This window comes from Salvelinus fontinalis, chromosome 3 (genome assembly GCF_029448725.1).
Source record: "Salvelinus fontinalis isolate EN_2023a chromosome 3, ASM2944872v1, whole genome shotgun sequence".
Lineage (NCBI taxonomy): Eukaryota > Metazoa > Chordata > Actinopteri > Salmoniformes > Salmonidae > Salvelinus > Salvelinus fontinalis.
This window is the reverse complement of record NC_074667.1, coordinates 31,351,282-31,375,479: the sequence shown is the minus strand read 5'-3', so window position 1 is coordinate 31,375,479 and position 24,198 is coordinate 31,351,282. Positions and strand designations below refer to the sequence as shown.

At 42.6% G+C, this 24,198-nt stretch overlaps 1 protein-coding gene across 2 annotated transcripts in view; it reads right to left on the bottom strand.

Moving 5' to 3' along the window:
* cfap20dc (CFAP20 domain containing) overlaps positions 1-24,198 on the bottom strand; it is a 64,129-nt gene that overhangs the window by 29,143 nt on the left and 10,788 nt on the right. The window contains exons 5-11 of one of the 2 annotated variants that reach the window (XM_055912308.1): positions 17,125-17,236; positions 14,108-14,261; positions 13,276-13,422; positions 8,137-8,330; positions 7,131-7,257; positions 4,158-4,274; positions 3,944-4,021 (exon numbers count right to left, since the gene is read on the bottom strand). In XM_055912308.1, coding sequence (XP_055768283.1) covers positions 3,944-4,021; positions 4,158-4,274; positions 7,131-7,257; positions 8,137-8,330; positions 13,276-13,422; positions 14,108-14,261; positions 17,125-17,236 — 929 coding nt within the window. The remainder of the gene's footprint in view (positions 1-3,943; positions 4,022-4,157; positions 4,275-7,130; positions 7,258-8,136; positions 8,331-13,275; positions 13,423-14,107; positions 14,262-17,124; positions 17,237-24,198) is intronic. The other variant, XM_055912309.1, reaches the window with a different exon arrangement.

Here is a 24,198-nt window from a genome sequence, read left to right as displayed (position 1 = left end):
GGTGCACCATCGAGAGCATCCTGACCGGATGCATCACCGCCTGGTATGGCAACTGCTCGGCATCCGACCGCAAGGCGCTACAGAGGGTAGGGTGTACGGCACAATACATCACTGGTGCCAAGCTTCCTGCCATCCAGGACCTACAGTTGAAGTCGGAAGTTTACATACACCTTGGCCAAATACATTTAATCAACATTTTTCACAATTTCTGACATTTCGTCCTAGTAAAAATGTTCTGTCTTAGGTCTGTTAGGATCACCACTTTATTTTAAGAATGTGAAATGTCAGAATAATAACAAAGAGAATGATTCATTTCAGCTTTTATTTCTTTCATCACATTCCCAGTGGGTCAGAAGTTTACATATACTCAATTCGTATTTGGTAGCATTGCCTTTAATAGTTTAACTTGGGTCAAACGTTTCGGGTAGCCTTCCACAAGCTTCCCACAATAAGTTGGGTGAATTTTGGCCCATTCCTCCTGGCAGAGCTGGTGTAACTGAGTCAGGTTTGCAGGCCTCCTTGCTCACACACGCTTTTTCAGTTCTGCCCCAAATTTTCCATGGGATTGGGGTCAGGGCTTTGTGATGGCCACTTCAATACCTTGACTTTGTTGTCCTTAAGCCATTTTACCACAACTTTGGAAGTATGCTTGGAGTCATTGTTCATTTGGAAGACCCATTTGCGACCAAGCTTTCACTTCCTGACTGATGTCTTGAGATGTTGCTTCAAAATAATTTTCCTGCCTCATGATGCCATCTATTTTGTGAAGTGCACCAGTCCCTCCTGCAGCAAAGCACCCCCACAACATGATGCTGCCACCCATGTGCTTCTCGGTTGGGATGGTGTTCTTCGGCTTGCAAGCGTCCCCCTTTTTCCTCCAAACATAACAATGGTCATTATGGCCAACCGCTCTATTTTTGTTTCATCAGACCAGAGGACATTTCTCCAAAAAATACGATCTTTGTCCCTACGTGCAGTTGCAAACCGTAGTCTGGCTTTTTTTATGGTGGTTTTAGAGCAGTGGCATCTTCCTTGCTGAGCGGGCTTTCAGGTTATGTCGATATAGGACTTGTTTTACTGTGGATAAAGATACTTTTGTACCTGTTTCCTCCAGCATCTTCACAAGGTCCTTTGCTGTTGTTCTGGGATTGATTTGAACTTTTAGCACCAAAGTACGTTCATCTCTAGGAGACAGAACGTGTCTCCTTCCTGAGCGGTATGACGGCTGTGTGGTCCCATGGTGTTTATACTTGCGTACTATTGTTTGTACAGATGAACGTGATACCTTCAGACGTGGTACCTTCAGGCATACATCCACATGTATGCCTCCAATTGACTCAAATGATGTCAATTAGCCTATCTCAAGCTTCTAAACCATGACATCATGTTCTGGAATTTTCCAAGCTGTTTAAAGGCACAGTCAGCTTAGTGTATGTAAACTTCTGACCCACTGGAATTGTGATACAGTGAATTATAGGTGGAATAATCTGTCTATAAACAGTTGTTGGAAAGATTACTTGTGTCATACACAAAGTAGATGTCCTAACCGACTTGCCAAAACTACAGTTTGTTAACAAGAAATTTGTGGAGTGGTTGAAAAACGAGTTTTAATGACTCCAACACAAGTGTATGTAAACTTCCTACTTCAATTTTATATACTAGGCGGTGTCAGCGGAAGGCCCAAAATTGTCATGGACTCCAGTCACCCAAGTCTTAGACTATTCTCTCTGCTTCCGCACAGCAAGCGGTACCGGAGCGCCCCCCCCCCCCCCCTCCTTTTTTTACACTGTTGCTACACGTCTGTTTATTATCTATGCATAGTCACTTTACTCCTACCTACAGGTTCAAATTACCTCAACTAACCTGTACCCCCCGCACATTGACTCTGTACCGATACCCCCTGTATATGGCCTCGTTATTGTTATGTAATTTTATTGTGTTACTTTTTATTTTATACTCTAATTTATTTAGTAGATATATAACTCTTTTCCTTGAACTGCATTGTTGGTTAAGGGCTTGTAAGTAAGCATTTCACGGTAAGGTCTGTTGTATTGGGCGCATAACATTTTTATGACCTAGAATATGTGGACAACCACACATACCTAGGTGTCTGGTTAGACTGTAAACTCTCCTTCCAGACTCACATTAAGCATCTCCAATCCAAAATGAAATCTAGAATCGGCTTCCTATTTCGCAAACAAAGCCTCCTTCGCTCATGCTGCCAAACATAACTCGTAAAACTGACTATCCTACCGATCCTTGACTTCGGCGATGTCATTTACAAAATAGCCCCCAACACTCTATTCAGCAAACTGGATGTAGTCTATCCCAGTGCCATCCGTTTTATCACCAAAGCCCCATATACTACCCACCACTGCGACCTGTATGCTCCTGTAGGCCCTCACTACATATCCGTCGCCAAACCCACTGGCTCCAGGTCATCTATAAGTCTTTGCTAGGTAAAGCCCCACCTTATCTAAGCTCACTGGTCACCAAAGTCAACACTTCCTTTGGCTGCCTTTCCTTACAGTTCTCTGCTGTCAATAACTGGAAAGAATTGCAAAAATCTCTGAAGCTGGAGTCTTATATCTCCCTCTCTAACTTTAAGCATCAGCTGTCAGAGCAGCTTACCAATCATTGTACCTGTACACAGCCAATCTGTAAATAGCACACCCCACTACCTCATCCCCATATTATTACTTACCCTTCTGCTCTTTTGCACCCCAGTATTTCTACTTGCACATTCATCTTCTGCACGTCTATCACTCCAGTATTAATGCTAAATTGTAATTATTTTCGCCTCTAGGGATTATTTATTGCATTACCTCCCTACTCTTCTACATTTGCACACACTGTACATAGATTTAACTATTTTTCTTTTCTCTTGTGTTATTGACTGTACGTTTGTTTATGTGTAACCCGGTGCTGTTGTATTTGTCGCACTGCTTTGCTTTATCTTGGCCAGGTCGCAGCTGTAAATGAGAACTTGTTCTCAACTGGCCTACCTGGTTAAATAAAGGTGAAATAAAAAAATACGTTTTTTTTAAATTTGAATTTGATTTGATGCTTCTTTGCTTGGGAGTAAGCCCCTGTGATAGACTATTGTCCTGTCCAATGGGTGTACTTGTACATCAAGCTGCCTCAAGCTACTGACTCCTGCTCCTATGAGCCATTCTGGCTCGCGCGAGGCTACTTACTATACAGGAAATAGTGTGTCATTTGGGATGCAGCCTAGTAGTTCAGCGGTATGAAGTGTCTATGAACATTCAGCGCACTTTTGTCTCAACACTATAATCACCTTTTATAATTGTGCTGCTGTGTGGAAGACCCTGAGCCAAACCCACGGGACTTCCCTCTCTGACTCTTATTTAATGTGCCATTACCATTAATGAACGTACTGTGCTTAGACTGAGAGTAAGAGGGGAGGGCTGCAGTGCTGCCTCCTGCCCTGCACAGGGACTGCTCCAGGCTTTTGGAGATGGGAACAGCCCATAAATGTGCTTAGAGCAAAAAAGGTGTGCATTTAGTGTGGCTGGGGTGGGGGGTTAACAAAAAAACTCAGACAAGTATTTCATAGCCTTAGCAATAATCCTGCATAAAATGTGTAGAAATGGGTGAGACTTCAGAAGCTGGGTACTATTACTGTAGCTGGAAACTACTGAGGCAAATATACTAATGGCTAAAGTTGGCCCAACTTGCCAATTAATTGAGGTAGATGGAAGTAAATCTTATTAAGAACCATCCTTGGAAGTGTCATGCCAGATAAGCCATCTGCCACATACTGTAGCTCCAGATTGTGATGGTTGGATGTCTGCTCTGGAGTAGGAACTGGATAAAGGGGTTAAAGTGTCTTCACTTCACTCCCAAATCAGAAACAGAAGCACTAGCCGGAGCCCGGCTGTGTCCATTTTAAAAAGTGTGTCAGTTGAGAGAAGTGTCTGACCTGCTGTTTGGTCTCCACTCATCTCACTGGGGGTCAAACGTTGTTGGTTCCTGTCTCCATGGTGGCTAAGTCCAGCGTCTATGGGTCCAATTTACAACAGAAAAGAGGACATCTACCCTAAGACCACCACACTTCACACACTTCACACTTAGACACACAATCCAGTTCACACAGACAGGCTCTCTAAAGCTTTCATAATACATACACAGCTCACCTGAGCCAGGCGCCAGTTTCTCCTTCCCTGCACTGTGGACCCGTAGCTTCCTGGACCCCGCCTTGTCTGATGACGCTCTGTCTTTAGGTGGTCGCGGCTGCAGGCTCCCTGGCTTCCCTGTACGTTACACGACGAGGTTACATTCAAAAAACGGGTCACAATAATAGCCTGACAAACACATAATGCAACTTTAGAACCTGAGCAGATAGCAGTTTGTTCATGGCTAGTGGAACAGCTTACGGAGTACTGAATAGTATGCCACAGTAAAACCATCTTTCATTCTCAATAAAAGGTATTTCAGAAAACAAGCTTTGTCCAATCCATCAATAGCGAGTGCAGCAGACTAAATAAAGCTAGCTATGCACAACTAAAGCTAGATATTTTAATGATCTTCTTATACACTCCATCACACTTCAAACGTGTTGCATTACCAAGTCTAATATAGTTGAATTTAGGTCAGTGAGTGTATAGAGTCAGTGTGCGGCTGAATTACTATCACATAAAGGAGCATGCTAACCAGACATACTTATGTAATATTTCAATTACGCACTCAGATTTGAGAAGGGGAACCATAAGTATGATGAACGTTGGGGAGTCAATGATTCTGTCATACCATTGTACTAATGAACCAGTGTTTACGGTTAGTTAGCTTGGTGGAAAAGGACAGCTGTTGAAAGTACATTAAATATACCCACTGATTTAACTTCTCTTACGGGAGCAGTAATTCGACAAACTGGGCTGAATAAAGCAAGCTAGGCAAAACTAAGGAGGAAGTTGTTTTTCAGATTTGGCCAAATCACAATTTCCAAGTCATGTCTGTGACTATTGGTCAGTGTGGGAAGCACACTGTGGAATGAATGTATGGTTTCTGGAGTAGTGTGACTTGCAAATTATTAATGGCCTATAAAAAACTCTCAGTTCATGCTTGAATTTCTCTTACAACGATTTGAGATTTGCTGATGCTAATGAAAACGGTCGACACTACAGTGTGGAATCCACACTGACAGACATCTGGAAGCCCTATCGTCTGAAAACGTTTGAAAACCTACCGTATCAAAAAAATATCTTGATTAATCCCACAGCACCCTCATGTTTACTATGCCTGTGATATATGGTTGTCTCACCTCGCTACTTTAAGATGATTGCACTGTAAATCGCTCTGGTTAAGAGTGTCTGCTTAACGACAAAAGTATTAAAGATGAACTGAAACATTTTAGTAAGTTAAGGTGATTTCGATAACCAAATGTGATAAAGAAGCATGTTCCTACCCTTAAAACTGCTGAAAAACTAATATTTATGTTAAAATGATTGAAAATCATTTGACTACTCGGGCTCCCGAGTGGCGCAGCGGTCTAAGGCACTGCATCTCAGTGCTAGAGGCGTCACCACAGACACCTTGGTTTGAATCCAGGCTCTATCACAGCCGGCCGTGATTGGGAGTCCCATAGGATGGCAAACAATTTGGCCGGTGTAGGCTCTCATTGTAAAAAATGATTTGTTCTTAACTGACTAGTTAAGTAAAGGTTAAATAAAAAAACGACTGTGTGTTGCCATGTTGATAATGTGTCTTCAACGACATCACTTGATTGGTTCATCTGACAGGCAGCCCAGATTACAATGCATGTTAGTAGCCTCATTGACAATGTTTTCATTTTGACAACAATAAAAAAAAAATGAAAATAAGTGCCTTTTTAGAAGGCTCTCCTGTTATAGACTAGCTAGGTCAGGGTTCCCCAACTGGCGGCCCACTGGACGAATTTGGCCCGCGGGTGATTTTATTTATTTTAGTTTTCTTAGCAAAAATTTAAGAAAACATTTTTTTATTTAAAAATATATATATTTTCTTATTGGACATAAAAGACTGTAAAAACACCTGCAAATAAGCTTAGAGTGATTTTAATTTTGGAAATCTGTTCCAATGTATTCCCACACATAATAAAGAGATATACAGTATGCGATCGTATACAAATGTAAGCAAGGTTTGAAATGATTCTGTTTTAGTTATATATTATATCCGTTTGTGCTTCTTGCGGTCAATCTGCAGTTTACAAATGATTTGTAATTATGTTCCGGCCCCCTGACCATAGGCTTAAGAAAAAAATCGGCCCGCGGCTGAATCTAGATGATCCCTAAAGTAGGTGATATGGCATGATAAATTGACCCAAAAATTATACTGTGCATTGTGGGCTATCATAGCCAGCTAGTCCAAAACCACGGCATGCTCAGCTATCCTTGATGGATATTTTGCATGCTAGTGTCGTTATCGGAACAGCTTGCTACAGAGCAGGATTTTACTATGGATTATGGATTTCACTATGGACATTGGTAACATAATTTGGTCTCATAAATCTTACAACTAGCTGCAATTGATTTAATACGAGTGGACACTGTTAACAACCCGACATGTCTGTTGCTAAATCTTTCAGATCAGACACCTAGCTAGCGTCAATACTCCTTTTTCTAGCCAGCTGTTTCTAGCCCTGCTAGCTTGCGAGCGTCTACTGGGTTTGCAGGGAAGTCCCTCACTGCAAACCAGATTGAATACCGTTTTATGCATAGTGTACACGATCTGCAAATGTGACTTTATTACCATGCAGTTGGCTAGCTTACTAACCTTGTTTGCTGTTAGCTAGCTTGCTGGCAAACACAGTATGATCCGATGCACATGTCAAAACTACTGTAATGTTTAACACAGCCAGACCTTGCTCGCTGAACGGACACCAAAGGCCATGAGTAAAGTAGGCGCGCGGACGCTCTACCATTCCTATTACGCTGTTTCAATATGGCTGCGGCCACATCTCTCTAAGCTTGAACAATTTCAAATATTATGTTCTAAAAGTATTGTCCTAACATTCAACAAGGTTACCTAACATCGACATGTAAAACAATGTTGTAGGTTGATTTGAGCATTTCAGTTGAATGTAAATGTCTGCCATTTTTACTTGACGTTTTGTGGAACAGACTGGTCCTTACCTGCCAGCTCATAAACAGAGTCATTCTTCTGGCTACTGGGACCAGGTTGTTTCTCGCTCCAGTCTCCATGATCCCGATGTCTCTCTGAAGCAGCTGTTCTATTTGTTTTTGCACCAGAGACAGACCCCTGTGACAGAGAGAAAGAAGGAGAGAGAGGGAGAGAGCGAGGGAGACAGAGACAGAGCGAGAGAGAGTGAGTGAGAGCGAGAGAGAACAAGATTGGCAACCTGTTGCCACAAGAAAAGGGCAACATTATGTTTATTTATTTTCCCTTTTGTACTTGAACTATTTGCACATCGTTACAACACTGTACATAGCCATAAATGTCTCTATTCCTTTTCAACTTTTGTGAGTGTAATGCTTACTATTTACAATGTAAACATATGTTGCCCATGCCAATGAAGCCCTTTGAATTGAATTGAGAGAGAGAGAGAGAGGTCTAAAAACATATTATAAAACATAAATAAAATCAGAGCACTAAAGACTGAAACAGCAAAGCAAAAACAAACAAAAGAGGATCACAGAGCGGATCTCTCACCGGGCGTCCTAGAAGACGCAGCACTGGCTCTCCAATGAGGGGAGATATTACAGGTGGATAATAATACAGAAATAGTTCCGAATGCGTCAAAGACCCAGATAACTCCCGGTGCCTCAAGACAACATCCGTTGATTCTTATCATCATGAAACGATTGGAGAAAAAGAGAAACAAAAGCAGGAATACCTAAAATACTATTCACAAAGGTCTCTTTTAGTTGAGTAAAGTTTGCTCTTCAAAAAGTGGATGTGATATCTATGCTTGGAGAGTGGGCCAGCGCTACAATAAAATAATAACAGCTCCTCCCAACACTTATTTTCACACTATTGGTAAATGCAATAGTCACATCGTATGATGAATGTGTTCATGTGGGTATTCAAAAGAGAGACTCTAGCGCTCCCATGCAATATATTTATATATGAAATCAACCCATGTTTGGACAGCAAGCTCCCTTCTCAGGGGAGTATTACCATATTCATGCTTCGGTGTGTCCTCCCGTCCTGTGTCCTCCCGTCCTGTCCCTGTCCCTCTGAGAGTCCACTGTTCTTCCTTCCGGTCAGTGGAGGGGGTCCTAAAACCCTCGACCCAAATGCGATGTGGGAGGCGTCCGGCTGGATCTTGGGGCCTCGAGCAACACTGGCTACCCTGACACTGCCTGACTGATCTGGAAGGTACAAAAAAAACCGGATCATTTGGATACTCATTTGTTATCAATGTTTACAACGCATAGGATCATCTCTTTCAATGTAATACTGGGAAAATAGATAGTGATCGTGACTGTGATAGGGATCAACAGCAATGTTTGGCTGTTTTGTGTAATTTTCAAGTAACCAGCTCAAACACATTACACATAGGCTTAATGTAGCATATCAGCAGCCTATTACCTTTAAACTGTTTCTCACACAGTCACCACTTTGCACTTATTTGTGTTTCATTAATATTACTCAAGGCTAAGAATAACATAGCAAGAGACAAACACCGCCTATGTAAAAGGCAGTGATATCCTGACATTGCAAATGGATTCCAGCTGATTTAACATATGGATTTGAGCTTGATATTACAGTGGCATACTAGCACCCCTCTGCACATAATTAATTTACAAACATAAATTACACCCCTTTCAACCAAAATGTATAAAAAACGGACATACAGTTGAAGTCGGAAGTTTACATACACTTAGGTTGGAGTCATTAAAACTCGTTTTCAACCACTCCACAAATTTATTGTTAACAAAATAGTTTTGGCAAGTCGGTTAGGACATCTACTTTGTGCATGACACAAGTCATTTTTCCAACAACTGTTTATAGACAGATTATTTCACTTATAATTCACTGTATCACAATTCCAGTGGGTCAGAAGTTTACATACACTTAGTTGACTGTGCCTGTAAACAGCTTGGAAAATTCCAGAACATGATGTCATGGCTTTAGAAGCTTGTGATAGGCTAATTGACATAATTTGAGTCAATTGGAGGCGTACCTGTGAATGTATTTCAAGGTCTACATTCAAACTCAGTGACTCTTTGCTTGACATCATGGGAAAATCAAAAGAAATCAGCCCAACAAATTGTAGACCTCGACAAGTCTGGTTCATCCCTGGGAGCAATTTCCAAATGGCTGAAGGTACCACGTTCATCTGTACAAACAATAGTATACAAGTATAAACACCATGGGACCATGCAGACGTCATACTGCTCAGGAAGGAGACGCATTCTGTCTCCTAGAGATGAACGTACTTTGGTGCGAAAAGTGCAAATCAATCCCAGAACAACAGCAAAGGACCTTGTGAAGATGCTGGATGAAACAGGTACACAATTATCTATATCCACAGTAAAACGAGTCCTATATCGACATAACCTGAAAGGCCACTCAGCAAGGAAGAAGCCACTGCTCCAAAACCGCCATAAAAAAGCCAGACTACGGTTTGCAACTGCACATGGGGACAAAGATTGTACTTTTTGGAGAAATGTCCTCTGGTCTGATGAAACAAAAATAGAACTGTTTGGCCATAATGACCATCGTTATGTTTGAAAGAAAAAGAGGGATGCTTGCAAGCCGAAGAACACCATCCCAACCGTGAAGCATGGGGTGGCAGCATCATGTTGTGGGGGTGCTTTGCTACAGGAGGGACTGGTGCACTTCACAAAATAGATGGCATCATGAGGCAGGAAAATTATGTGGATACATTAAAGCAACATCTCAAGACATCAGTCAGGAAGTTAAAGCTTGGTTGCAAATGTGTCTTCCAAATGGACAATGACTCCAAGCATACTTCCAAAGTTGTGGCAAAATGGCTTAAGGACAACAAAGTCAAGGTATTGGAGTGGCCATCACAAAGCCCCGACCTCAATCCTATGGAAAATTTGTGGGCAGAACTGAAAAAGCGTGTGCGAGCAAGCCTGCAAACCTGACTCAGTTACACCAGCTCGGTCAGAAGGAATGGGCCAAAATTCACCCAACTTATTTTTGGAAGCTTGGAGAAGGCTACCCAAAACGTTTGACCCAAGTTAAACTATTTAAAGGCAATGCTACTAAATACTAATTGAGTGTATGTAAACTTCTGACCCACTGGGAATGTGATGAAAGAAATAAAAGCTGAAATAAATCATTCTGTACTATTATTCGGACATTTCACATTCATAAAATAAAATGGTGATCCTAACAGACCTAAGACAGGGAATTTTTACAAGGAATTGTGAGTTTAAATGTATTTGGCTAAGGTACATGTAAACGTCTGACTTCAACTGTAGCTAGAAACTGTGGTATAACTAATCTGAAGAATATTGGGAGTGGGAAATAAGCACCATAGCTTCCTTTATAGAAATGCAGAAGCTTGAGTCTGATTGGTTTGAAGCACCACAACTTACAGGCCTGGGTCGTTCCACAAAATGAGTCCCTTTTGCGTCCTTTTGATATTTTTAGTAGAAATGATGCCTGTCATATTAAATGAAGTGCTCTTTAATATAGACCATATGGAAAATTCAATAAATCAGATTTTTGTAAACCCCTTGTTAGTTTGTTGCTTTCATACAGTAGTTTCTAAAGATGATTATTTATTTAATGTGATTATTGATTTATTTTAAGGTTAAAAAAAACAACTAATTTTAATAATGGTGAAACTACTCCTGTTTAAATATTATTTTTCAAAAGAAACATTAAACATCAGTCCTGTGTGGCTCACTTGGTAGAGCATGGCACTTGCAACACCAGCATTGAGGGTTCGATTCCCACAGGGAACCAGTATGACAATGTATGCACTCACTACTTTGGGTCGATCTTGATAAAAGGGTCTGTGAAATGACTGGAATGTAAAAAAATGTCAAAGCAGGTGAGCTGGTTCTACATTTTTTTGCAATTTTCTGGTTTTGTGGTGGAAAGCTGAGTGGGTTGAGCATTACACGTCAAGCCTGTTTCCCATAAACACACAGGCAATCATTTTTTCACTATATTTTTTGTTGTTGTGAAGCTTGCATCCAATTGCCCCTAATTGTTGCACACAACGAGCTTCCATTCCCCCTGTCACATGGGGATTTATGGCTGATTTAAGATGAAATCGTCAACTCTGTTGCGTTCAACACCGTTACTTTCTTTGGCACTTAATAGGCACTTACCATATAACAAATAAATAATAATAATAATAACCTCTTGAGATAGTTAAAAAAAAAGTTGAACATGTGCTCATCATGACAGAATGTTAAAATTAGGGGAAATAAAGGTCTTCTTCACCACACTGCCCAAAAGGGAACAACCCGCCTACACTTTTCCATAGCAAAGTGCCTAGTGATAATTGGATGAACCTAAAGACAAGGTCACACCATTGTTGAAAAGACAAAACCCAGCATGCAATTGGTTCAACTGTTCTCTCTCAACAACAACAAAAAATCTCTATAGATGTTTCATCTTTTAATTTGCTGTTTGGCTGACGAATGTACTAAACTCAAGAAACAGTAATTAGCAACAGTCTTTTTTACACAATTAGATTGGATGTCTACTTTAATAGCAATCCCTTTTAATCATTATTAGGCATGTTATGCTAATAACTAGACCAACCAATTATGAGAACTAATTTACAAGAAAACGAACGGTGTGTGTGTGAGCGAGTGTGTGCATTGCATGTGTGTGAATGTGTGTGTGTGTGTGTCTCTCTCTTGGTGTGTCTGTGTGTGTGTGTGTGTGTGTGTGTGTGTGTGTGTGTATGCATGCATGCGTCCAAGTGTGTGTGTGTGCATGTGATTACTGTTCATTTCTAATGGCACGGCCAAGTGACTCAACATGCTGGAGACAGCTGTCAGAACAAATAAATATGCGCTGATAAAAAGGCCACAGAGGTACTGTCTGTCTGTAGGGGAGCAGAGTGGGGCTGCTGAATCACTGGCGCATGTCTTTCTCCCTCATAAACACATATAATTGCTGTTCTCTCTCTCTGGGTGTACAGGTGCGGGGTGATGTGCGAGCCAAATTCCAAAGGCCACCTGGGTTTTAGAGTGCAACAATCACACTGTGCCGCCTGCAGCAGAGTGGAAGCTTTTAGGTGAGAATAAAGGCAAGTCCTTTAAAGTACTACTTACTGCCTGTTCTGCTTTTTCTTTGCTTATAACCATAAAACAACAAAAGAATGTACACAAAACAACAACAATGGAACTTTGACCGCCTTTCAAAGTTATGAAGGAATGGTTACGTAAAGCCACATAATCTCAATGGGCATTGCTGTACTCTGATGATGCTGTCTTCCTGGGTATGCCTTGAAGGCCCTGTCTTCATGTATTTAATCCCTCAGAAACTCTATTAGACTTTACATACCATCTGTGATAGCAGCTCAGGAATCAACAGGAGATGAACTGACAGATTATTATGTAAGCCATGAGAGACAAGGAAACTATCTGCACATGATTACATGCAACAAAAGTGTCTGGAAAAGCACAATCTATATTCGACTGTTTATTTGTGTTTAAACATGTTATGGACATATTGAAAAACAAAACACATTTTACATTTCAAAGATAAAGATTTGTAATACGCTGCTTTCAATAAATGGAAAACTTTGCAACTATGGGACTATGTTTACTTTGGTTAGATGTGGGGGTCTGAGGCTGAGTTTAGCCAGTCATGAAGCATATCCAATCAGGGGAACAAAAACAGTAGGAGCCAGAAAGGGCAAACCAATTTCAGAGAATTACTGGTGTCTGTTTGAAACAAATGGAAAACTCTGGCTTATATGGAAATTAATTGAACTGAATTATTATTTGTTTCTTGGTCAAAGACGGAACAAAATGGACGTAGCCTAGAACTGTTTGATGAAAATATATACTGGACTGGACTTGATTTGATTGTTTTGTATTACTGGGTTATTGTTACTATTAGTGGACAATCACTTGGTCAGCTATTGACACTCGAGAACTCAGATGAACAACTCAAGCTCTATCCCAACCATAACGTGCTTGTTCCAACCAAGGAGGGGGATTAGAAATAAACACAGAGCGCAATGTGGTTACATTTGTTCTCTCAAATGAAGAAAGTCACACCCACACATGATTTTGAGTATGCAACTTTATCTAGTTGCACACTCAGGTTCTTTATCTATTTACTTCATAGATTTGTTGTCTCACCCACCAGACTCAGAGTTGAGAGGGCAAGTCTTCAGGTCTGCCAGTCTCAGCCGCTCCATGTTCATTACTTGGATCACCTGGTGGACGTCAGGGGGAAACTGGCAGCTCCGAGGGATCGAGTCCATGGGACCATTTCCACCAATATATAGGTCTACAGAGGGAAAACAAAAAACTAAGCATGAAACAAGAGAATGAAATAAACCAAAAGTGATCTAGCTGAAAACATAATCATGGAGGTATTGGCTTTCTCAAGGAAGAGAAAATAAGCTTTTGCATTATAATTCATTAAAAAATAAATAATTCCAGGCCTATCCATTTTCCAGATGAATTAGCAGGCAGTGTAATGGGTGTGTACACACACACACACACACACACACACACACACACACACACACACACACACACACACACACACACACACACACACACACACACACACACACACACACACACACACACACACACACACACACCAGTAATCTGCTGCTCAAGGTGTTGCTGTGGCATATCAGTTCTCATCAACAGTTCTCAACATGCTCTGTGAGGGATGGAGGTGTGAAGTTGGACTCGCCCTGGGGTGTGTCATTGATTCACCATGTAGGAAGAGGCTATTCACATGATACACATCGGCTTACCATGACTGTTTAAGCAACCTACCATGGTAGGCCAATGGTAGGCCATTTTCAAGAAGGCCTAATGTTCATCAGAATAAAAATGTACAGTTTAATATCCATGGAATGGACAAAAATGAAGAAGACATGTCTTGCCATGATGGAGCGTTTAGAGTGTTTTGGTCTGACTGACTGACTGACTGACTGACTGACTGAATGTCTTACCTCCATCAGAAGCCCCTGCAGGCTCAGTCTTCATGGTGAAGATTCTCCGTAACTTACAGCTGGCAGAGACAGTGATTCCATCCAGGGATAAGAACCCTACACCTTTAAACAGCTCACTGGTGAATGACACAAGGTCGATGCACATGTTGCACCACTAGAGATGAGAAAAGAGGGAAGAGAAGGAAATTGTTTTGTTCAGACTATCTAAAGCAATTTAAACAGTTGACAGCTGTCCTCCTTGTCCCTGTTTTTTTGTTTAAAAAGTTTGTTGAAGCAATATCCCAGCGAACAACAAATGCTCCCATAACTTTAGAGAACATTCCTTTACAGGTCCAATGCAGACGTTTTCATCTCAATAGCAAATCCTTTGTGGGTAACAATTAAGTACCTTACTGTGATTGTTCTACTAAACTGTATGGAATAAAAAGGTCATACCAAAGATCCTTTTTTCTATTTGATTTTGAATTTTTAAGACCCCTTGAAGTATCAAAAATGAATTTGATTTTTATTTTTTTATTTGGCCTTACTGCTATTAGCCCATACAAACGCATTGAATAAGAAAGAGACAGATACAATAAGAAACAACAGATAGTCCCCCCCTAAATATCTAAAGGAAGTTGGTTCTGAAGTGTCTATCCTTAGAGATATAGGAAAGATTCTGATCGTATCTCTAAGGATAGACACTTGAGAACATTTATTTAGATATTTTTTTACATGTATTTAACGGTTTATATTTGTCACTAAACAGTCTACATACAGTGCCAATCAAAGGTTTGGACAAACCTACTCATTCCTGGGTTTTGCTTTGTTTTTTTACTATTTTCTACATTGTAGAATAATAGTGAAGAAATCAAAACTATGAAATAACACATTTGGAATCATGTAGGAACCAAAAAAGTGTTAAACAAATACAATTTCTTTTTACATTTGAGATTCTTCAAAGTAGCCACCCTTGGCCTTGATGACAGCTTTGCACACTCTTGGAATTCTTTCAACCAGCTTCATGAGGCAGTCACCTGGAATGGATTTAAATTAACAGGTGTGCCTTGTTAGAAGTTAATATGTGGAATTTATTTCCTTCTTTGAGCCAATCAGTTGTGTTGTGACAAGGTAGGTGTGGTATACAGAAGATAGAACAGCTGAGAACACAAAGAGAAACGACAGTCCATCATTACTATAAGACATGAAGGTCATTCAATCCGGAACTTTGAATGTTTCTTCAAGTGCAGTTGCAAAAACCAAGCGCTTTGATGTTACCTCTGCTGCAGAGGATAAGTTCATTAGAGTTTCCAGCCTCAGAAATTGCAGCCCAAATAAATGCTTCACAGAGTTCAAGAAACAGACACATCTCAACATCAAGAGAAGACTGTGTGAATCAGTCCATCGTGGTTGAATTGCTGCAAAGAAACCACTACTAAAGGACACCAAATCTATCCTTTGGTCTGATGAGTCAAAATTAGAGATTTTTGGTTCCAACCGCTGTATCTTTGTGAGACGCAGAGTAGGTGAACGGATGATTTCTGCACGTGTGGTTCCCACCGTGAAGCATGGAGGAGGAGGTGTGATGGTGTGGGGTGCTTTGCTGGTGACACTATCAGTGATTTATTTAGAATTCAAAGCATACTTAACCAGCATGGCTACCACAGCATTCTGCAGCGATACGCCATTACATCTGGTCTGCACTTAGTGGGACTATCATTTGTTTTACAACAGGACAATGACCCAACACACCTCCAGGCTGTGTAAGGGCTATTTGACCAAGAAGGAGAGTGATGGAGTGCTGCATCAGATGACCTGGCCTCCACAATCACTAAACCCAATTGAGATGGTTTGGGATGAGTTGGGATGAGTTGGACTGCAGAGTGAATGAAAAGCAGCCAACAAGTGCTCAGCATTTGAAGTGGTCAGCATACTGTTGAAAAAGCATTCCAGGTGAAGCTGGTTGAGAGAATGCCAAGAGTGTGCAAAGCTGTCATGAAGGCAAAGGGTGGCTACTTTGAAGAATCTAAAATATATTTAGATTGTTTTTTGGTTACTACGTGATTCCATATGTATTATTTCATAGTTTTGATGTCTTCACTATTATTCTAGAATGTAGAAAATAGTAAAATAAAGAAATACCCTTGAATGAGTAGGTGTCCAAACTTTTGACTGGTACAATATATACCTGGTATAATATATACTCCCATTAATTTTTTCAACCGGGGGACCATCAGAAAAGTTTTTTGGGGGGAAGAACGTTTCTTTGGGACCATCAGGTGACATCCTGAAAAACGTATTTGGGGAAGTCACCCGGAACAACCCGGGAACTAAACAAAAACCTCCAGGGGACCATAACAGAATGCCCTATGTTTTAAATGTCTTTGAACACAGGAATGCTCTTGCAATGTTACAATGAAACGTGTCTTTAACATTAATATCTTATATTTGGAGAACATGGCACCATGTTCTGTGTATGTTTGGTGTGATGTTGATGGAATATTCTCCTAATCCTCAGAAAACTGAAAACATTAATGTTCTTGCAACCTCCCATGAAATGTGTCTAAAACATAAATATCTTATATTCTAAGAACATGGCAACCATGCTCTGTGTATGTTTGGTGTGACATTGATAGAATATTCACAGAACCCTCAGAAAACAGGACACGCAAATGTTCTTGCAACGTCCCATGAAACGTGTCTTGAACGCTAATATTGAATATTCTGAGAACATGGTAATCACGTTCTGGGTAAGTTATGTTTGACATTAAGGAATTGTCCTAACTCTAACACCAAAACATGCTAAATAGGCTCTCATAAGGTTTTTGCTGACATAGATAGAATGTTCCAACAACTAATGGAAATCTGGACACTCAAACATCAGGAGAACATTACAGATAAAAATGTTCTCTCTCCCTAGAATTGTAAGCTGGGATAGTATCTTTCGAACTGGTAGAAATTGGCAGAACTTTCTTAAGTCACAAGCAACCTCGATATATTGTACTTATGGTAGCGGTGGAGGCGAGGGCAATACTCACAACGTTGCGTTTCACACCTAAAGGTATCCTTGCATGCAAGGGTGTAGCAGAGAACTCTTTATGAACCGTGGATAGGTACAGCCTCCTTTTCAGATGACCTAAATCAGTTATCCTGAAAAACAAGTGAAGGAATTCACGAGTTAATAGTGAACAGGAATTATATATTACAACAAAGCTTTCAAGTCTTAGAAAAAAGATGCTATCTAGAACCTAAAAGGGTTCTTTGGGCTGTCCCCATAGGAGAACCCTTTGAAGAACCCTTTTTGGTTCCGAGAAGAACATTTTTGGGTTCCATGTAGAACCCTCTCCTAAGAGCATGCTTCATGAACCCAAAAGGTTTCTACCTGAAACAAAATTGTGTTTTGTGTTTTTTACCTGGAACCAAAAACGGGTTTCCTATGGGAACAGCTGAAGAATCCTTTTGGAACTCTTTTTTCTAAGAGTGTAGCCTTGAGAGAGTTGGGAAAGTAACCAAAAGGTCGCTGGATGGAATCTCCAAGCTGACTACGTGAAGAATATGCCAATATGCCCTTGAGCAAAGCACTTACAGTGAATTCGGAATGTATTCATACACCTTGAAATATCACTTTTACATACATTTTCAGACCCTTTACTCAGTACTTTGTTAAAGCACCTTCGGCAGCGATTACAGCCTCGAGTCTTCTTGGGTATGACACTACAAGCTTGGCACACCTGTATTTGGGGAATTTCTCACATTCTTCTCTGTAGATTGTCTCAATCTCTGTCAGGTTGGATGGGGAGCATCACTGCACAGCTATATTCAGGTCTCTCCAGAGATGTTCGATTGGGTTCGGGCTCTGGCTGGGCCACTCAAGGACATTCAGAGACTTGTCCCGAAGCCACTCCTGTATTGTCTTGGCTGTGTGCTTAGAGTCGTTGTCCTGTTGGAAGGTGAACCTTCGCCCCAGTCTGAAGTCCTGAGCTCTCTGGAGCAGGTTTTCCCTCAAGGATCTCTCTGTACTTTGCTCAATTAATCTTTCCCTCGATCCTGACTAGTCTCCCAGTCCCTGCCGCTGAAAAACATCCCAAAAGCATGATGCTGCCACCACCATGCTTCACCATGCTTCATGCTTCACCATGCTTCAGGGAAGGTGGCAGGTTTCCTCCAGATGTGACGCTTGGCATTCAGGCCAAAGAGTTTGATCTTGGTTTCATCAGACCAGAGAATCTTGTTTCTCATGGTCTGAGAGTCCTTTGGGTGCCTTTTGGCAAACTCCAAGCGGGCTGTCATGTGCCTTTTACTGAAGAGTGGCTTCAGTCTGGCCACTCTACCATAAAGGCCTGATTGGTAGAGTGCTGCAGAGAGGTTTGTCCTTCTGGAAGCCTCTCCCTTCTCCACAGAGGACCTCTGGAGCTCTGTCAGATTGACCATCGTGTTCTTGGTCACTTCCCTGACCAAGGCCTTTCTCCCCCGATTGCTCAGTTTGGCCGGGCGGCCAGCTCTAGGAACAATCTTGGTGGTTCCTAACTTCTCCCATTTAAGAATGATGGAGGTCACTGTGTTCTTGGGGACCTTCAATGCTGCAGAAATTTTTTGGTACCCTTTTTGATACCCTCGACACAATCCTGTATCGGAGTTCTACGGACAATTCCTTCGACCCGATGGCTTGGTTTTTGCTCTGATATGCACTGTCAACTGTGGGACCTTATACAGTAGACAGGTGTGTGCCTTTCCAAATCATGTCCAATCAATTAATTTTACCACAGGTGTACTCCAATCTAAACATCTCAAGGATGATCAATGGAAACAGGATGCACCTGAGCTCAATTTCAAGTCTCATAGCAAAGGGTCTGAATACTTATGTAAATAAGGTATCTGTTTTTATTTCTACTACATTAGCATTTTTTTTTTTACCCGTTTTCACTTTATTGTTATAGGGTATTGTGTGTAGATTATGAAGGTAAAAAACTAATTTCATCGATTTTAGAATTGTCACGCCCAGACCGTAGATTGCTTTGTATGTTTCTATTTTTAGTTTGATCAGGGTGTGATGTGGGTGGGTATTCTATGTCTGGGTATTCTATGTTGTAGGTCTAGGTTTTCTGTTTCTGTGTGTTTGGCCTGGTATGGTTCCCAATCAGAGGCAGCTGTCTATCGTTGTCTCTGATTGGGAGCCATATTTAGATAGCCTGTTTTCCAACTTTTGTTTGTGGATGGTTGTTTCCTGTTTAGTGTTTTGTTTCACCTTTCAGGACTGTTCGTTTGTCGTTTTTGTTGTTTGTCAAGTGTTTTCGTATTTTATTTAAAAAAATATGACCACTTACCACGTTGCACCTTGGTCCTCCTCTCCTTCTCCAGACGACAATCGTTAAACGAATAAGGCGGTAACGTAACAAAATGTGGAAAATGTCAACGGGTCTGAATACTTTCTGAATGCACGGTAACCCTAATTGCTCCTGTAAGCCGCTCTGGATAAGAGCATCTGCTATATGACTAAAATGTGAAATGAAACGTTATGGTTTTAATAAGAGAAATAAGATTGATCTTTTAAAGGAACAAACCTGCAGTTGCTACATCCATTTTTGGACATATACATTGATGATATATACTCATTTATTCTTGAAGAATAAAATTATTAAATGCCTCATGAGCTTAGTTCAACTGTCGTACCCAATCAGAACCTAAAATATAAGCTTGTTTTTCTCCAATATTTGTAAACTGTCACGATCGTCTATAGGAGAGAGTGAGGACCAAGGCGCAGCGCGTGAAAAGAACATCTTCTTTTATTAAGAAGAGAACAAACACAAAACGAAACCACTTTAACAAAATAACAAACAGACGAACGTGAAGCTAACAATGAACTAGTGCATACATAGAACATCGACATAGACAATTCCCCACAAACAGCTAAAGCCTATGGTTACCTTAAATATGGCTCCCAATCAGAGACAACAATAACCAGCTGTCTCTAATTGAGACCCAATTCAGGCAACCATAGACTTTCCTAAACACCTACACTCAACCATAGACACAGCTAGAAACTATACTAAACATAAACCCAACTCCTCTAAATAAACCCCCTAAACCTTACAACCACCCTAGACACTACAAAACCCACATAAATTACCCATGTCACACCCTGACCTAACTAAAATAATAAAGAAAACAAAGAATACTAAGGCCAGGGCGTGACATAACCCCCCCCCCCCTTAAGGTGCGAACTCCGGGCGCACCAGCACATAGTCTAGGGGAGGGTCTGGGTGGGCGTCCTTCCATGGCGGTGGCTCCGGTACTGGTCGTGGTCCCCACCCCACCATAGTCACTACCCGCTTACGTAGCCTCCTCCAAATGGCCACCCTCCACCTCAACCCCACTGGATTAAGGGGCAGCACCGGATTAAGGGGCAGCACCGGACTAAGGGGCAGCACCGGACTAAGGGGCAGCACCGGACTAAGGGGCAGCATCAGGATAAGGGGCAGCACCAGGATAAGGGGCAGCTCCGGACTGAGGGACGGCAGCTCCGGACTGAGGGACGGATCCTGGCTGGATGACTGCTCTGGCGGATCTTGGCTGGACGGCTCTGGCGGATCCTGGCTGGACGGCTCATGGCTGGCTGACGGATCTGGCTGCTCATGGCTGGCTGACGGATCTGGCTGCTCATGGCTGGCTGACGGCTCTGGCTGCTCATGGCTGGCTGACGGCTCTGGCTGCTCATGGCTGGCTGACGGCTCTGGCTGCTCATGGCTGGCTGACGGCTCTGGCTGCTCATGGCTGGCTGACGGCTCTGGACGCTCATGGCTGGCTGACGGCTCTGGACGCTCATGGCTGGCTGACGGATCTGGCCGCTCATGGCTGGCTGACGGCTCTGGACGCTCATGGCTGGTTGACGGCTCTGGACGCTCATGGCTGGTTGGCGGCTCTGGCAGATCCTGTCTGGTTGGCGGCTCTGGCAGATCCTGTCTGGTTGGCGGCTCTGGCAGATCCTGTCTGGTTGGCGGCTCTGGCAGATCCTGTCTGGTTGGCGGCTCTGGCAGATCCTGTCTGGTTGGCGGCTCTGGCAGATCCTGACTGACGAATGGCTCTAGCGGCTCGGGACAGACGAGCGGCTCTAATGGCTCGGGACAGACGGATGGCTCAGACGGCACTGGGGAGACGGATGGCTCAGACGGCGCTGGGGAGACGGATGGCTCAGATGGCACTGGAAAGACGGATGGCTCTGGCCGGAATAGGCGCACTGTAGGCCTGGTGCGTGGTGCCGGAACTGGAGGCACCGGGCTAAGGACACGCACCTTCTGGCTAGTGCGGGGAGAAGGAACAGGGCATACTGGACCCTAGGGACGCACATTAGGCCTAGTGCGTGGTGCCGGAACTGGTGGTACCGGGCTGGGGACACGCATCTCAGGGCTAATGCGGGGAGCAGCAACAGGATGCACAGGACTCTGGAGACGCACAGGAGGCTTGGTGCGTGGTGCCGGAATTGGTGGTACCGGGCTGGAGACACGCACCATAGGATGAGTGCGTGGAGGAGGAACAGGGCTCTGGAGACACACTGGAAGCCTGGTGCGTGGTGTAGGCACTGGTGGAACTGGACTGGAGCGGGAAGGTGGCGCCGGAAATACCGGACCGTGCAGGCGTATTGGCTCCCTTGAGCATTGAGCCTGCCCAACCTTACCTGGTTGAATGCTCCCCGTCGCCCGACCAGTGCGGGGAGGTGGAATAACCCGCACCGGGCTATGTAGGCGAACCGGGGACACCATGCGTAAGGCTGGTGCCCTGTAAACCGGCCCGAGGAGACGCACTGGTGGCCAGATATGTAGGGCCGGCTTCATGACATCCGGCTCAATACTAAATCTAGCCCTGCAGGGAGGTGGAATAACCCGCACCGGGCTATGCACATGTACAGGAGACACAGTGCGCTCTACTGCGTAACACGGTGTCTGCCCGTACTCTCGCTCTCCACGGTAAGTACAGGGAGTAGGCGCAGGTTTCCTACCTGACTTGGCCACTCTCCCTTTAAGCCCCCCCCAAGACATTTTTGGGGTTTTCTCACAGGCTTCCTACCGCTTCGTCGTGCTGCCTCCATACGGCGGTATCCCTCCTCGCACAGCGCCAGAGAATCCCAGGCGGGCTTCGGCACTCTCCCTGGGTTGATCGCCCACCTGTCGATCTCCTCCCACGTAGTGTAGCCCAGATCCTTTTCCTGCCTCCGAGCTAGCTCCTCATATCGCCGCCTCTCTGCTTTCGCTGCCTCCAGCTCAGCTTTGGGGCGGTTATATTCTCTTGGTTCTTCCCGGTCCAGAATTTCCTCCCATGTCCATGAATCCTTGCGCTGCTCCTGTTGCCGCTTTTCGCGCTGCTTGATCCCGCATTGGTGGGGAATTCTGTCACGATCGTCTATAGGAGAGAGTGAGGACCAAGGCGCAGCGTGTGAAAAGAACATCTTCTTTTATTAAGAAGAGAACAAACACAAAACGAAACCACTTTAACAAAATAACAAACAGACGAACGTGAAGCTAACAATGAACTAGTGCATACATAGAACATCGACATAGACATAGACAATTCCCCACAAACAGCTAAAGCCTATGGTTACCTTAAATATGGCTCCCAATCAGAGACAACAATAACCAGCTGTCTCTAATTGAGACCCAATTCAGGCAACCATAGACTTTCCTAAACACCTACACTCAACCATAGACACAGCTAGACAACTATACTAAACATAAACCCAACTCCTCTAAATAAACCCCCTAAACCTTACAACCACCCTAGACACTACAAAACCCACATAAATTACCCATGTCACACCCTGACCTAACTAAAATAATAAAGAAAACAAAGAATACTAAGGCCAGGGCGTGACATAAACATTGTAAATGTACCCAAAACTGTAGTCTCAATATATGCTTACAACTATAATTTTGATATATTGGATGGTCCTTGCATCAATAGCTCATTAACAAATAACATTTCTCCAGGCCCGTCCCTCAGCTGTTAACCAAAGCCATTGTTGTGAGGGAGGGCTGGCCTATTAACAGTGAGGGAGAGCTGGCCTATTTTTCCAGTCACACAGCTTTCAGGAGCATAATCTATTGTCTTGTGTCAGCGTGATAAGATGCATCCCCTTCATTGTTAGAGGTGGAGGGTAGAAGAGAAGAGGGAATTAATCAATTTACATGCTAATTCACTTTCACCACCTCCACTGAATTATAGCACCTATCTACCGATCCCCACCCCTAAAACAGAATTCAATTTGTGTGAGGAATGAAGATGTGTTGAGGGGTGAAAATGTAATGTTGCAGCTAGCTTAAAGCCCCTGAGGGTGTGTTATTAAGACATCAAACAAAGTGTCATTATAATAACATTTTGTATATTGGCCTATCTTTTAAGGCATTCTTTGTATGTTGCGTGCATTCTCTGCAAAGACACACACAGATACACAGGATTTCATTAAAAAAAATCATATAGGTGTAAAAAAATAAATAATTAAAAGCCAGGGGGAGATCACACACACAAACACACTGTTGACCCACAATTTCTGGTGAATTCACTTGGCTGGTGGTGGTAAAAGTAACAAATGTGACACCAAATTCTTCTGGATACTTGCAAGAGTAAGTTACATCTTAGATGCAAGGGCATAGTACAAAATAAATAGCATGGTAATTCCGTCTACAGTTTGGTAATCATAGTGGCATAATAGCACCGGGGGCTAAAAGCCAAATGGCTCAAAGGCAGAGCACAAATCATTTCTCTCCGTCTCAAGGTTATATGGTTATTCTGAATTAAGTATACATGCATCATTGATACGAAACTGACACAACCTTCAGTTGAACAATGCGAACAATGAAACATTTGCTACTTTGGGTACAGAGAGCTTTCGGCAGATTGAGCCAACTCAAGTTCGGATTTGTCACAAGTTGAGGACTGTGTGATCTGAGGCACAGAGATTGATGAAAAACTGTTGTATACTTAAACCATTTTGTGTTATGTTTGTGCAAGTAAGCATGTTACTTATGATTAGGGTTGCAAATGTTACCAGTAAACTACTAGAACTTTTGTAGCTTTCAAGGTTTTGGGGGAATTTTACAAGATGATATCTAATGGCATTTTTT